General features: G+C 35.7%; 1 protein-coding gene and 1 long non-coding RNA gene across 7 annotated transcripts in view; one reads left to right on the forward strand and one right to left on the reverse strand.

The window, feature by feature from the left end:
• Positions 1-248: 248 nt before the first annotated feature.
• The window catches only part of LOC126873913 (peroxidase-like), a 34,049-nt gene continuing 17,833 nt past the window's right edge, over positions 249-16,464 (forward strand). For 2 of the 4 annotated variants that reach the window (XM_050635274.1, XM_050635276.1), the window contains exon 1: positions 11,180-11,642. In XM_050635274.1, the coding sequence (XP_050491231.1) occupies positions 11,561-11,642 (82 nt within the window). In that variant the 5' untranslated portion in view covers positions 11,180-11,560. Of the gene's footprint in view, positions 417-5,511; positions 5,861-11,179; positions 11,643-16,464 lie in introns of those variants that run through there. The other 2 variants (XM_050635277.1, XM_050635275.1) reach the window with 2 other exon arrangements.
• LOC126873920 (uncharacterized) lies at positions 3,662-5,399 on the reverse strand. Of its 3 annotated transcripts, XR_007692588.1 has the most exons (4): positions 5,294-5,399; positions 4,899-5,048; positions 4,549-4,830; positions 3,662-4,457 (listed from the first exon to the last, which is right to left on the reverse strand). It is a non-coding gene; the product is annotated as an uncharacterized LOC126873920 (long non-coding RNA). The 3 variants fall into 3 exon arrangements; XR_007692587.1 differs by having other exon boundaries at positions 3,662-4,830; XR_007692589.1 differs by having other exon boundaries at positions 3,662-4,830; positions 5,160-5,295.

Below are 16,464 nucleotides of genomic sequence, written 5' to 3' on the forward strand. Positions count from 1 at the left end.
AAACAGAAGACGAAGAGCCATGAACGTGGATGGTAAGGCGATCGTTGAATTCCTCGATGTACATGAACTTTCTACCCGGGGTGGAGATCGACCCGGAACGACCCCGCGACGACCCAGCGACGACCCCGCGACGATCACGCTAAAAGACGAGTAAGTACACGATCCAATAACCAATGAGAGTGTCAGGCAGAGGCCCCGCTATCTAGAATCACTTGTTGGCCGATAGAGCTCGTCTTCGTATATAGTTGCAGTTGAAAAGCGAGGATCAGCCAGAGGCGCACTAGAGGTGGCGCGAATACGAGCTGCAGTCTAATAGAAGCTTACCAAGGTGGCTGAAATCGGTGGCGCAGATGAGCACGTCGTCGTGAACCAATCGCCAAGATTTTCCTTTCAAAGCTCATCGTTATCGTACGACTGTGAGTACCCTTTCTATAATTCGTCCCTGAATTTTAACGCGATCGCCTCAGCACTTTTGCTCGGATTAGATCGATTCGCCATCGACTGGATGTTTCCCGCGCTTTTGAAAAATCCTCCCCTGGCGGTAAATCGAAATTATACAAACTTAGAGGAACTATCGACGTATCGTATTATCATCGTCGTCGTACTGTTTACTATCGTAAGTTTTACGCGACATTACAAGATGACGATCCGCGTCTCCTGTCACCTCTCGATCGGTCCATCGATGTGCGATTGAAATTTCGTCCTGATTTTCCCCCATTTCGTCCCGAGTGCAAGAAAAGTTTATTTGCGATCGATACGCTTTATATTTTATATTGTATGTATACGATGTTGAATCACGTACCCGCGTGTTCGCTCGTGACACACCTGTTCCTATATCGTACAAAAATATTTGTCATTCTTGGTTGGTTAAGATGGTGACATAGGAAACACAATACCGGTTATAGAAAGCGCGACGAACTAAATTTTCGACTTTGCTTTAGATTTGATATATGTCGTTTCTTCGTAGTGCGACTTTCAATGGGCAAATTTTTCGGTCGGTGAAAGCAGATCCCTCTTAAGTTGAGAAGAAAGTTGTATGTCTGAGCGACAAAACCGTGCTAGACTATTCGTGGGCGGTAATAGGAATGCGAATATCAATTTTGCAGTGATCGTCGAGTGACCTAGATTTAATAGTTATTTTAAAAAAAACAGTAAAGCAACGGTGAACGTTGATAACGGAATACGATACGTTACAGTTTCATTATGAATGACGATATATCTTATGTTCTCCTGTTCAGGAATAACGCGATTAATCACGTTTAAACAATTCTACATCGCTATCGTCTTGTCTTTTACGATGAAACGTATTTATATAATATTGTACAATCATATTCACGGGTGTAGTTCAATTTGTAAACCAAAATTTATTTATTTTTAAGCAAAGAAATTTCGTAACGTCGATTTAATCGAAGATCTACATCGATTTGATATCAGAGTACGAACAATTACGAATAATGATCTGAAAGTCAAGTAAAGTTCAATACCGTAGATGAAAGACGTGTCACGATCGAATGAATCGTAATCGAAGCTAGAACCATCGAACGGGACAAAAGCTTGTAAAGATGATTTCTAGTCACGTTTCTGTTTCTGTTACTTCGTTTTTATCACGCGATGCTTAAAATATTAATGTTCGAATTATATCGTCAATTATAATCACGTTTCGCTACTCGTACAACCTTTTCATAACTCGATGGAAGGATTACTTTCCTTCGATTGTTTCCTGTTTTGGGCTTCGGTGACCTAGAACATGGAATTTCCACGCAATCACGTTCGAATATACGTTTTCGCATTCATTCTCAAATCAAATATTCCCGCTAAAAGTATTGTATTCGCTTTTATCGAACGAGCAGTATGGTGTTCAGTTTTATGCTGTAAATAATAGGTGACGCGTTCATGGCACTTTCTCGGTCGTCATCGCGCATTGTTATGCAATAGTGAACAGAATGCTTCTCGATAAACGCGGGCAAACAACAGAATACATTACCGCCAGCGTCAATTCGTACTTTGAAAACATCCGAGTATTCTGATGTTTCTACCAGTTTAACAACGAGATGTATCAATAAGACATAAACATAGTCTTCGTTTTCAACGATAATTGTTTATTGTTTTATACGATAATGCTCCTATTAGAAATTAACAAGGTGATTCAGTTGGCCCAGAGATAATAGTCTTGATTATCTTGCAATAACAGTGATAATTATATTCAATGAAATCAAATCAAAACAACGGCAAGAGCATACATGATAAGGTTATTACAATTATTATCTGCTCTCTTAATTTTACCTGAAATAATAAAACAGCGATGCTAATGCTCGTATAATATTCTTAAATGATAATTAAACAAATTTGAACTCGTAGAGATTTTATCTGACTGTCCGTCGAAATTTTTATTTGAATAACAGATACATCGATGCATTATAAAATTCTACATTTGGTCAAAGGTTTTCATTCTCTCGTCAAAATAAATGATTATCGATAAATTAACAAAGTTTAACCCGTTCCAGTTACTAAAAATAACGCGGTTGAAAATAAGGCCACGTAGACGGTGAACGTCTACACATACATCTAGCCTACGGTATTTATTACAGAATGATTAAACAGACGTAATGCATATAACATGTGCCTCGAAGTAACTGAATTCTTTGCAAACATCGTTCGATCGAAGAGAGGATAGTTCTCCATTTATGTCAATTAACTATTCGCTTAATAGGCATATTTCCCGTTATGTGTTCTCTGCGTAAGCAACCGTAATATTCGATTGAGAAATTTTTATAACAGTTTCGCCACAATTTGATGATTCATGTTAAACGACATTGTAACGAACCCATTTAAATGTACGATAAAACTTTAGTTTCGAGAAAGCTTTATCTTAAGCTTGGAAATAATGCTTATTTATTAATTGTCTCTTAAGAACGACGTTATTAACTAAATAATATATTTGTGTAAAAATGGATTAAGGTAGATTGGTCTTTTCTTGAGATCTTGTTTTGCGTTCGTTACATTTTTCGTAATATCAGTTGGAAATATACTTGTACCGTTTCATTTTTCAAACGATTTAATTTCACAAGATCTTACGGCTTGCGCAATGGACCAAAAATCGGAAAATACCAACACGTTATGCAAGGTGAATAGATCTCAACTATGACGAACGAACAATAATAAAACGGCCTGAGCTATGTGTTTGTAATATTTGTCACGTGCCAGTTTTACAATGTACAAGCAGGAAATGTCTTGTGACAGTCGTAAACCGCACTGATTAGCTAATCGCAACTATATTTCTTCGAGCTTCTTCTGAACTCGATCTAAACTTCCTCTCTATGATACTGCCGTAATCTTTTGGCCTTGTTAAGTAGTTACACGCAGTGTACTTTACATAACGTTTTTAAAAGTAAACGTCGATACAACTTCGACATAGATGACTAAATATGCACATATTATCGTACGTGTTTTCCTGGCCACCTTTTTGAATAAATAGAAGAGCGTGTAGAAATATGTTATACAGATTTATAATACACGAGGTAAATCAGAAGCTTATTTTCTATGTTATTTTTGCAACTCGGTAAAGTTTATTATAAGATTATATATATATATATATATATATATATATATATATATATATATATAATGATAAAATTTCAACGTCAAATTAATTACCAAAAAGTCAATTATATGTATATATCTATTTCATTAATGATCAGCTGACCGGTGACAACCTTCTTTTTTGTTTATTTAATTTGTACTTTACAATTTGTCCAGCTAAACATTTGGAAAATTTTTCTAACTTAATTGCTAAATAACACGTGGATGGTTACCCCCAGCGGGATACCATCTTCGAGTTTGACTACGTGACAACCTTAACGACAGAATGGCATTGTAAAAAAAAACTAGATTTAAACTCAGATACAGAAAAGGAATTCGTTAACCATGAGTCAGTCCTCGGTGTACTGGTGGTTATGATTATACTACGATGTCTATATTTGCAATATGTATTTGAATTTTAGTTATCTCAAGGTTCGTTAGAAATAGAACGCGCACGCTTTTTCAAATTATGTACATACTAAAAAATTACCTCGAATAGAGTTTTATTTAAACAACCGTTATCAATCGTTCGACCTTTTTCGTGCATTTCGATAAAAACAAGGCAGATTTGAAAATTTCGTTTGAGCGCACAAGAAATTCAGCGATGGATTCAGCAGACAAGAAACGGTAAAGATGCCGGCCGGTCGAACGAGCACGTGATACACGCGTGACGGATAACCATTCCGTACGATCTTCGTATGGCTCGTCTCCTCCCGTTCCCCTACCTTCCTAGGGAAACGGCCGAGTTCGCTATTCCGCTCCCCACTGTACGGTTTTTACTGGCTTTCATGACGAGGTGGAAGAACGAGCAATACAGGTAGAACAATCGTGGTTCGTTTTCGTTCGAACTATCCTCTGCACTACAACAAGCACGCCACCTGGAAAATAGCGAACTTATATTTTTCATTTTTACGATCGTATGGAAGGAATTCGAGAAATGCAGGAACTCGAACAAAATGGAAATTTCACCGAGGAATGCGAATTTTCCATTTAGTCAGGCGTTTCATTAGAATGTAGGCCATAGCGCATAGTACGGATATTTCTGTTTCTTCTGTACGTTTTTTCTGATTCTGTTGCTTGTAATTGACGCGCAGACTTAAGTTATCTACATAGAATAGTGCAATTAAACACTTCGCGAAGAGTTAACGCATAAAAAGTTCTATTTTCAAATACATAATAGATTATTGTCGCATGAAGGCGTATATTCTACAAATCTTACTCTCTCCAGAAAACAACTCTGACCTTGAAGTCCTGTAAAGAAATTTTGTTGATGTGATTGTTGTATTTAAATTGGAAGAGTTCTTAAGAAATTAGAATACCTTTTAAACGAAGTTTGTCTTGAAATTAATAGACAACATTTGAGCTCTTTACAAGTTTAATACTGTAGTTAAAATGCGACCCTCAACTCTATTAAATAAGTCATGGTCCATGATGCTTTACAATTAGCGATGCGTTCGAACCGCTTCAAACTGTGTCAGGCAAACAACAAAACAAACGGTTATATCGATTTCTAAACACTTTTAGTTCGACAAGAATCCATAAACACTGCTCTATGATTGACATTATCAAATTGACATTACCAAAGTTTAAATTGCAAGATTTCATTTCAAGTTTCCATAATGCAAGTTTCAATTTTACCACAATGCAAGACTTTAATCGTTGCTTAAAGTCATCGCTAGTACGATCGTTTGCAAGTGTTCGCGGTTTAACGTACCTAATTAATCCGTTTGAAAGCCTGCGAAACGAGAAATCGAATCGAACATTTATCGCCGTCTGCACAATGGCCTTTTATTGTTGGTACGCATGAACATAGACGCATACTGTAGTTCCATAGGGACAAGCGCATGCGCCCTGCAGGAGGACGTTCTCGGCGGGGTAGAGGGGATTAGCAGTATTCCACCGGGAGAGTCGAATTCGGGTAGTCGATCGTACAGGAAGCACGCCCAATCTGTGAGAGTTTGTTGATTATTTATTTTTTAAATTCAACGTTCCTCTGGCTGTCACTTACCGATTCTCTTTCCTATCGATCGTTCCGAATAATTAGTCCAGTAATCAGTTGGTAAATAGTGGTCAAGAATTTTCGAGTCGCGTCCGAAAAACGTTTTATCGATCGCACGGAAGATTAGCTCTGTTGTTGTTCGCCAATTTTCCAAAAAGTTAAAATTAGCGTAGGGCTCCAGCAGCCCAACTATTCTATTTTCAAACGGAAAAATGGGCGTGGACGTGTTCACCTTCCTGTATGAAAACTTGCGAGTCGATCATTTCAAGAAGTCATATTTAGGTAAGTTACGATTAGTTGTAATGTCGCCATTAACGTAGCCATTGAATTATGCAGAAAGTGGGAGCAACCATTAAAAAAAAGAATTCACACTGAAAGCGCGAAACTTCGTTACGTTCATACGCAAAGTGTAGCACTTTTTCTAATTTTAATTCGATTTTTTAGTGTCATTTTAGGAATATTTGTTTAATATAAACTTTATAGATAGTGCAAATTTGATTATGTGGAAAGTATATTTCGAAAACAGCGTTCTCCCGGTTTGGAGAATATGACGTGATAAAACAGATAATTAAGGAAGTAGATAGATGCGAAATTGCAATTTTATGACGGTAGGTCGGGTAGTCGTTAAAACCTTTTTTCGAATCGATGTAACAGTAATGACAAGTGGATGTGGATAGAAATGAGTATGTATATCGTCTGCGTTTATTGACATAAGCAGATGTTACGATGTTTAACTTTACTATAGGGATAGTGAATATTTAAAAGGTTGGTCAACATGTCGCAATCAAGAAAGTGTTACTAGTTACTAAGTGATAAGATATGTCGGTTAATTGTTGATAGGACAACGTCTTTTTTCTTTTTCTTTTACCTTTTCTTCTTAATTTTTATCATTCATATACGTATTACTACAGATCAGTTTGGAAGAATTACTTGAAAGAAAAAACGTTTGCATTTAACTCAAGATATTTATGGGTTTGACATTTGATCTCTCCTACGTCAACAGACTTTCGTGTATTCAAACAACTTTGTTTTGAAGCGAGGAGTTCTGAAACCTATACGGCAAAGTTTAGTACCTTACTACATCTTGCACAACACAATCGGAACAATAAAATTCTAATCTTCTTAATAAACACGCTCAAATATACGTCTCAATTACGTACATCCTTTTTGTCACGCGTGAGTCTATATTCTCAATTATTTAGTTTTAGCTACATTAAAATACGTCTTCAGATTTGAAATTTGATTGTATTAATGTATTATTCTACCATTAAATATTAATTGATAGTATTTGACGTATTAATACAGCTTCCTACATTTGGAAATTATTTACCGTAACATATCTTCGTGGATTTATATGATAATATACAAAAATCAGATATTTGGTAATAACGCGTGCACATGTTTACATAAAAAAATCTCGAAAACTTACACTGTAAATATTGATAAAGGAATACCTATATTACCAATAACATTTGATCAGTTGACCCTTGTTACTTTACTTTTATTTATTCGACATAATAATTAAAATCTTAACTTTATATATAAAAAGTATGCTGCTGGGATCAGAAATGGTCACAGATCGTGGAATATCAAGTTGCTGCATCTGCACTTGCTCCGAATTTCTAATCAATACTCCGACGTTAAACTTCCGATAAGGATGTTTTGACGTCAGAAACAGAAGGTTAAAAGTCTCGTTTAATAATATGAAAGGGCAAACATGTAAGTTTTAAACATAAAGTTCAATATTAATCTTTGACTGAAGATTTAAAATACATAATAATAATTCTCAATTTTTTCGAAGAGTCTAGAATCACGAGAGTCGTTGAGAAGCGTTGAAAAATCGAAACAGAATCAACCCGATAGGAATCTGTATACTTTTACAATTTATTTTCATTATATAAATTGTTTGAAGTGAAATTCGAGAAATGAAAGTTGACTTGATCATTTTTATGGAAAATTTCACGTCGATAAAGGAGATCGCGTAATCCACATAGTTGTTTCAGTTTTCAGTCATCGATTTTGATGTCGCTGTAATTTCCCTATTAATATTAATAGGTGTAGGATTAGAAGCTAGGTTATTCGAACGGAAAATGTGCAAGATTTCTATTTCAGATGTCGCTTTCACAGAAAGTAGACTTCCATTTAATATAAAAAATTAACGTAAAGAATTAAATTTAATTGGTAAATCTCTCAAATGTACATATAATTTTCGAGATAAAATTGATCGCCACATATTCTTTGCATTCGGTGGATCTTAGTCGTTCTCTGTATTTCGACTGTTAATAAGTTATCGAAAAAGGAAGTGCCAAGAGGAGTCCTAAAAGCGGTATAACGATCTCGCGAGTACATGCGAAAACGTTTTATGATATTTTCAAGGATAACTTTTAAAATATCAAATGACGATATTTTCAAAATGAAATAGTCTCGTTTTTCAAGTAACGAAACGTAGGATATGCTTTTATAAAATTTATTTACAGTTTGAGTATAAACTTCCGTTAAACTAGTTGCTGTTCTTGTTTGATTACAAATACTCTTGACCAACGATTCCATAAATTTCTCAATTTTCTTAATTGAACGTCATTGCCGTAGCCTTTGTACCAAGAGTTCAATTGATAGATACACTCGTGATTCATGACTGTACTTATTTCAGTTCCAATTGATTTAACACTCTCTTACTTATAACTGCGCTCGTCCATTAGACGCATTGATCCGGTAACGCAGTCCTTAATCCTTATTCTTAATTCGTGTGACAGCCCAACGATAATAGTTCAATCATCATATATTTTTCGATTTTCGAAAACGAAATTTTTTTTTAATAAATATCACACGTTTTTCTGCAATATTAGGTTATCTATGTATAATTATTAAAATACACGTATAATGTATACGAGAAGTAATTTTACAAAACAATTTATTTTTCACGAAACAAATAGCACAATCTGTTAATCTTGTACAAGAAGAGTATAATAAGATCGAAATAAGAAATATTAGATTTATTATTTACTATCGACTGTAACCATTGTATCGTATGTAGAATGAGTAGTAGGTTTTGTAAGGAAATAATAGGTACGCAACATGTTTTGTTTTATAATACTTTTGGGACTTATATTATTTGGGAACTTTTGGGACAACCTAATACATCGATTTATATAGTGAGTATTCATTCGCCTACCTACATGTTGTTCCCTTGTGTAAATATCGGTACTGCGCAGGACAGGAAGGCCACAGTGAAAGCAGTGGAAAAGTACTGGGTTGTTGGTAGGGTCCATAAACGTGCCATATACGGTTTAAGGGTTTGGAGGGTACCTTACAGATAAGAAAAAGGACATTATAGACAGAGATAGAGTTCCTGGATTTACAATATCGTCTACCTTTTGTATCCATAAATGCCTCGGTGAATTTTGCACTGAATGCAAACATCTTTTCAAACAAACATGTATGTATTTTTAAATATGGGAAATTAAGGAAATCATGAGAGAAGTGAGTCGATTTAGGATAGTTGAATACAGGACAATTTCTGCACGAATCTGAAATATGTATTTCTGCTGAAAAATTTTCTAGGAATTTACGTTGCAACGAAATAAATTTAATACAGGGCGTAGGAGGTTAATGGTCATCTGACCACGATGAATAATCCTCCATTTATTATAAATCAACGATTTATTGCCAGTAACTGTCGAGAATATACAAATTCTTGTTTCTAACGGGACTCAAGAAATTTTCAATTTATCAGTCGAACGCAAACAAATTTCTAACTGAAAGAATGAATGGTCAGCTTGCGTTTAACGGTATTTTTGTGCAAATTGAAAGCATACCAATAAACATTTACCAGCAAACTTTTGATTTCGTGTCATGTTGAAAGATAACTTATGGAAGTTGTAATTTTTCACGACTTTGTTTTCAAACAAAAACCGATAAACTATTAAGTTTATAAAAACTCGAGTGCTTCAGCTAAGCTGAAACTCGAGAAGTCGCAATAACAACGACCACGTGAAAGCCGCTCTCAATTTCACGAAGCAAGAAAGATATCGACTATCGCTACTTTACTTGCGTACCCAACATCGATCGATGACACGCGAGAATATTCTCAATTATTAGGGATTCGAATCGTTTTTCGAAGACGTCATATCATACGGAACACGTGTTTCCACATCCCCGTTTAGTAAACAGAAAATCATGCGACGAAGAATCGGCCAGCGATAACCTGGAACGGCTGGAACACGCTTACGAGTTGGCATGCAGCGAGAAACGAGCGGTGGGGAAGCCGAACGAGCACGTGTTCATCGAGTGATAGAAGTCTTTTTCTTCGACCGAATAAGGTGACCCTATCCTGATAGTGGGGTCTGGCGAATGAACGAGCGAGCGAGTAAACACATACACACTTACACGGGCAAGTCGTAAAATCAAGAGAATGACTAGCGCTAGCAAAACGAAGACGGAAAATTTATGTTGTACCGTAATGTATGTATGAGGGAGAAAGCAATAGAAAAATCAAGAGATTGTAGTTAAACAAAGATGGAAATACGCAACGTACAGATAGATGAGCTCAGGTATAGCAGTGGTAGGAGTTGATCATCGCCGTGTACCGTGCGTAGGAGAGAAATCGAAGTACACAAGCGAACGAGTGGAAGCATGATAAAATGTGCAAGGTTGTGTTATTGTACGTGTGCCGCCTGCGCGCACGTATGTGTATGAGAAGGGAGAAAGAGAGAGAGAGAGAGAGTGAGTGAGAGAGGGAGCGAGAGAGGGGTTAAGGAAGGATTGAAAGAGATTTATGCACGGTTTTGTATACAAGATAGATCTTGCGAAGATCGTTAAGGCAAAGAAAGATAGTAGGAGCACGAAATTTTTCTTAGGAAAAAAAGAGGCATATAAAGACGTACGTAGTATAAACGTGTGCGGGATACCAACGGAGGTGAGAGTAAGACAGTCTAAATGCATGGAACGCAGAATGAAAAAAGCAAAAAAGTCACATAAGTTGCTGAGTGTAAGAGGAGGATGCCATGAATTTGTCGTGAAGGTACATGCGCAGTTACATAACGCGCAAACAATCCTGCGTTATCTATCGCACGAAACATTAAACGGGATACAATTATGCATTATAACTAATAGCATCGTAGAGCGTGAGAAGATTTTTGATTTATAATTTGTACTATTTTTAGGAGCACAAGCTTGCATAGTGCAGTCATCTTATCAGTGTGTACACACCTTAATGCACGCGCTTGAACGAGCAAACAAGAGAGAGACGCGCGCCTGTACGAGCGAATGAAACGGAAATAGTGTGAGCCTGTTGCGAGAGTATTGAACGTTTCGCGAAGGAAAAAAGGATAAAACTCCCATACATATATGAACTTCGGAGCAAGACGAGCGTTTAACTAAATGCGTTGCTTTCGACAAATGAAAGAGCTTCACATTAATCCACTGTAAGAAACGTTCTCGTGTAGTCCAACGTATAGAAACTGTGAAGGAGCGAGAGAGAGAGACGTTCGTATGGAGTGTGAATGAGAAAGATGGAACATTGTGAGAGTGTGTAAGATTCTGAATGTGGTAAGCGGGCACATGAGAGGGGGTAACATAGAAAAGAGAGAGACGATAGAGAGAATTGTGCAGTCTGCAGCGCGGTGTCGTGCTCGCGTTCAGTTTCCTTCGCCAACTTGTATACCGTTCAATCTTCGGTTCATCTTCGGCAGCTAGTTTTCGTGAGCGCAGCGCGTCCGCAAATATTTTTTTCACTCGTGTGAGTTGTCAGAGGTGAACGCACCTGTACGAGCAGCTTTCAACGAAAATCTATCGTAGAAAGTTTATGAACGAAATCCCTCTAATTCGTTGAACTTGACATTTTATCGAAAGAGAGATATTTTCAATTCGTCGAGTAATTAATCGGATTCGTGTTGGCGCGAGAATTATCAAAGGTTCGCGTTGAATGTGTGGAAAGTATCGTTTCTAACGCGAACACAGCTGTCTCGCTTTTGCGTGTTGAAAATGTTCCTCGTTGTGCCGGCTGACAACAATCGTTGGGCCTATACGATGCATGGATTGGAGAAGCCCATGGATCACGTGTCCGGTAATGTTGTGTTACTCACATTTTTCATATCCGACGATCATACACGATTCTTATTAGCCGATATACATACATAGTATGTATTGTACTGCATGTAAGAAATTTGTATGGCTCTTAGTGATTCTTTTGCGGCCTTTAATACAAAAACGAACGAAAATTGTAAATAGCATTTTAGGTACTATCGGTGAAAGATATATGTATATACATAGCGAGGTCATAAAATTAACCAGGAAACAGAAATTTCCGCAGATCTAAAAGGAGATACCGATGGCCAAAGCGTATAGATCTTAGCTGCGGCCAAATCAATAGATGTTCTTATTTCAAGTTTTAAATTATGACTTCAGTATGCTTCTTGCGTGAAGAAATTCAGACAGGCGTAACCAGTGTAGATAGTTCTTGCGGTTTGAGACATAGTTCTTAGCAATATGGCATTTATATAGAATATAATTATTTTCTAGGGAATTGCACTCTTTCACCTTGTGCTTTATTGACGTTTTTTAAACGTTTATATTACGTTATTTTAACAATTACTGCCATCATATTATTGAATGCAAGTCACCAAAATGGTAAATTGGCTATCAGTATGACTTACGTTGTTATAACAAGTAAAAATGGAATATCAATTTATCTAGAATATGTCGAATACGTATTAAGACGTAAGCCTGCTGGATGAAAATGAATAGTAATATTGATTGCCCTTATCAGCGGTGTTATCTAGGTCAAGCTACAAATTTTTAAAACACTCGATTGTTTATCAATGTTATGGCTGTAGGATTTTAACGTAATACGAAATATGACGTAGAAAATAAGATCTTTGACTCGTATGACTCACTCGCAGGAAAATATTGTGACTAATTACGCAATAAAATTGAAATTTTTTGCTTAATTCAGTATGAGATATAACATATTCTATTACGATCATTTGACTATCTGTCTTAAAATTATCTAATTATTGAACCGTTTCAAAATTAGCTAACTATTTAACAATCTTTTTAATTGTCTGTTTAACTAGTTTAAACGTAATAAAAACAGTGACATGTTGCCATTAAGTGGAACACTCAGCCGAGAAGTGAATTGCCATGTTATTTTCGGAGAGTGAAAATAATTTTGGAGAAAAATAAAATACGTAGGAAGAAATTTATTGGTGTACACTATTGGATAACAGAAAAATGTCTTAAAAGAAATGCGGAGTAGTGTAAAAGATTTGCAAAATATTTTTACAAGATGAACTGTAGAAACGACTAAATATTTTATCCATGAAATATCTATTTTGGTATGAAGCAGTAGTAAAGACAAAATGTTTTAAGTATTAATTTTACAACGTACAGACCATATAAATTAATGAAATGTTGAATGAAAAATATGTGCAGTCTGTCATTATTATATATACACATGTGCAAGAATATAATTTGAAATATGAAAAAAGTATATAGCAGAAGATATTTAAGCAAAAAATTTTGTAATACACCTGACGTTCATTTTGCATTAGTAAATATGTAGCCAAGCAATTTCAATGCGATACACAGACATGCAATGAAAAGAATATCTTAACAGGTGGTCTTTACCACGTTACCTATGACTTGTTTTTATTCGACTAGGTATGTATTCTTCCATTGCATTTTTTAGAAATTTTCAATGATTCTGAAAATTAATTTCTCTTAATATTAATATTCAAAAGCTAGTCAGCGATAGTACGTAATTATTCATTCGAACCTAACAAATTACTGTTTTCAATTATCTTGCGTATTTCCCTGTTGATATCATTAAAACGTGAGATCTATTCCAATCGTAATCTACTTCATAGTATCGTTTGTTTTGCTTCATCTTTTTCTCAAGCTTTAGATATTTTTTGTACTTGGATAATACGTAGTTCTTATCTGTATAGGAATAAGAAGTGTTCTGTTCAAAAGAATAAGTATCTTTAGTAGATTATATGGAAATCTAGATACACGTACAATACAATTCATACAAGGTAAACATACAATATCTTTTTCAATGGGCGATTATAGTAATTGTAGATAATAAAAAATGTGAAAAATCCGTTACTAATATTTCAAGCAAATGAAGATAATTTTTATTACGTTTAATGAACGAATCGCCAAGTACTACAACAGCAGTGTTGCTCAAAGTAATTACATGATTGAGGCTTTACGTGACACGAATAATTGCAAGATATAGTAATATCAAGTAGGCATTACATTTGTTTGTTCGTTTATCCTTGGAACTTCGAATTTTCAACACATTCTATGTTTAATAGTGATCGAATTACAAGCTTTTTCGAAGTATGATAAAAGAAGGAAAACGAATGAATAAAGAGAATATGACGGATGGTTCGGTTCAGTAATTTGCATGTAAGAAAAATATTTGTGCCGGTTGTTGTTCAATATTCATCACGCCGGATACGTCGTAGAATACGCTGGATTCGATGTGTCGAGCAATACAAACGAGTTATCTCAAATGCCAGTTATACAATACCATCTCGGGAATTAATTTAAATTACTTAATAGCAAAACGGTAACTGTATGCATAGAGCTTGTGGTTCGTTATAACGCAATTATTGTCAGATATTTTCAATATTTACTCGCTGTAACACGAGGTGCTATGACGTAACGAGACTCGATTTTAAAACGTTTGACGGGAAACAGGCGTGGAGATCGCGTTTTACTGGAATACGAGGCATCTCGCAAGTTATAAATATCTCGCGAAATTTTCTTAAAGGTCGGGACAACCGACGAAAAGAACGAAAGGTGAGTCTGCCTAATCGTATCTGGCTCGTGAGTCACTTTTCGGTCCCGTGTTGTGAATCGAAACGCGGAGGTACAGGGTGGCTCGATTCCAAACAGCACTTCCGAGTTCGACTCTATTTTTGTTCTCGTGAGGGCGAGAGTGGCGATCAGGGTGCGTAGCCTCGAATGAAACCCGACTACTTTCGTTGAAAAGTTATTTTAACGATAAGGATATATCTACGTTTAAAGAGTGAGATAGGAGAGAAGGAAGAGGATCGAATATAGTTTCCTTCAGAAGTACCATGGTGCATGGTCCATGGTACATGTTTTCAGAGTTTACATTGGCACGAACAGGAAAATAGAGGCGATTAGATAATAATTTGGATGTATACGTACGACGGAGATACTTTGATATTTTACATAAGTTTTACGAAATGACGATAGTAGCGAACAGTATTAGCGATAGTAGCGAGAAAGAAGATGGTTGATTTCAGGTTTTTCACTGCTCTTTCATCTGGATTATGGTATTTATGCTAAACTATTTTTGGAATTCTATCTTAAAGAAACAGCTAGATCGTTCATTCTGGAAAATGCTCAATTTACGCTTATTTATAACGCTGTTCCAGTAAAAGATTGCTATTTCCTGAAAGAGAAGCGAGATATCGAAATTGAATCGGTACCAGTTACACGTAACGTTTAAAATTTACGTCCGATGTATGTATCTTGGTTTATTTTGGCTTAGAAATAGGATTTGGTTTGCATTTCTTCGTACCCATTCATCGCAATCATATATTTTTCCTATGTTTAACGCGTGGCAGAATAAGAAAATAGAATTTGTAATGTAGCTCATTCATAGTCACGGAAGTTCAATATTTGCCTTCTTTCTTCAGAGAAAATTTACTTTTATCTGTCAATTGTTTATGAAAGACTTAAGGCGTTTAGGCGTTCGCACGAGAAGATGTTTAACCTTTATTCTACATTTTTTACACCTTCTTCGTACACGGAACGTGTTATTTCAATCTTACCAGCTGTGACTGTCCTAGAAAAAGTAGTTGTTGCTATACAAGAGTAGTGAGAGCCAGACGTTAGAACCGTGAAGTATAAAGTGAAAGTGAAAACCGTGCAAGTTGTCTACGCAAATGCGTGAATTAGCATCCGTATGATCTGAATAAGAAGACAAAAATCAAGTAGATCCATACCTATGAAAGTAATCCATTATGTCAATATCGTTTTCTATCGATGTTTTACGAAAAAATGATAAATTTTATACGTTTCTTTTTATTTTTATAATCGTTCAGATTTGTCCGTGTTATCGCTACGAGTATAACGAGCAGATACGTTTCATCGGTGCGTGTTATCGATTATTGATCGATGCTTATTGTGTGCAATTTATATACATAATACGGCTGAATGGTAAATTCCGCTCTGGTTTTATAATGGGTTAATTCCATTCTAGGATAATTGATATCTTGATGATAGCAGCGATATCAGTAGGTTGAAAAATACACTTTGTTCCAGTATATCGTAAAAGATATAGTACGAGTATTCTTGTATTGTTTAGGTATTAATAAATACAAATCGACATAAAAGTATTTACTTTGAAGATATGAAATGAAAGATACATTGGATAATTGGTTTAGCGTTAAACTTCAACACGTTCTTTTGTTTTTCAAATAAAATACAATTTATTGCCACGCACCACGTTCGACAGTGAAAATCGAAGGGAATAATTTTAGATTTTTATTTGTTTCGAGATGTTTCTTCGTCTTTCTCAAGATCAGTATGCGGTTGTAGAACATTTCCTGTTTTTTTTAAGACATACATAAATATTATGACGAAAATGTCGAAAGCGCGCAAACATTTAAAGTATCTATAAATTATTTAAAAAAAAATTCTGCAATTATTTAGAACCTCACCGACTTTGATGATTCTTGAATATGTCGTAGAAATCAACATTTTCAACAACTTTCCACATATACATGAAAATATTTTTGATATCTTTACTTTGATGCGCGTTGAATGCCGTTTAGGGTTACCATTAGACTTATGTAGATACCCGGCATGGTTATATTACGTGTTTACAACGCCATGAGTTTACA

Source organism: Bombus huntii, chromosome 15, assembly GCF_024542735.1.
Source record: "Bombus huntii isolate Logan2020A chromosome 15, iyBomHunt1.1, whole genome shotgun sequence".
NCBI lineage: Eukaryota > Metazoa > Arthropoda > Insecta > Hymenoptera > Apidae > Bombus > Bombus huntii.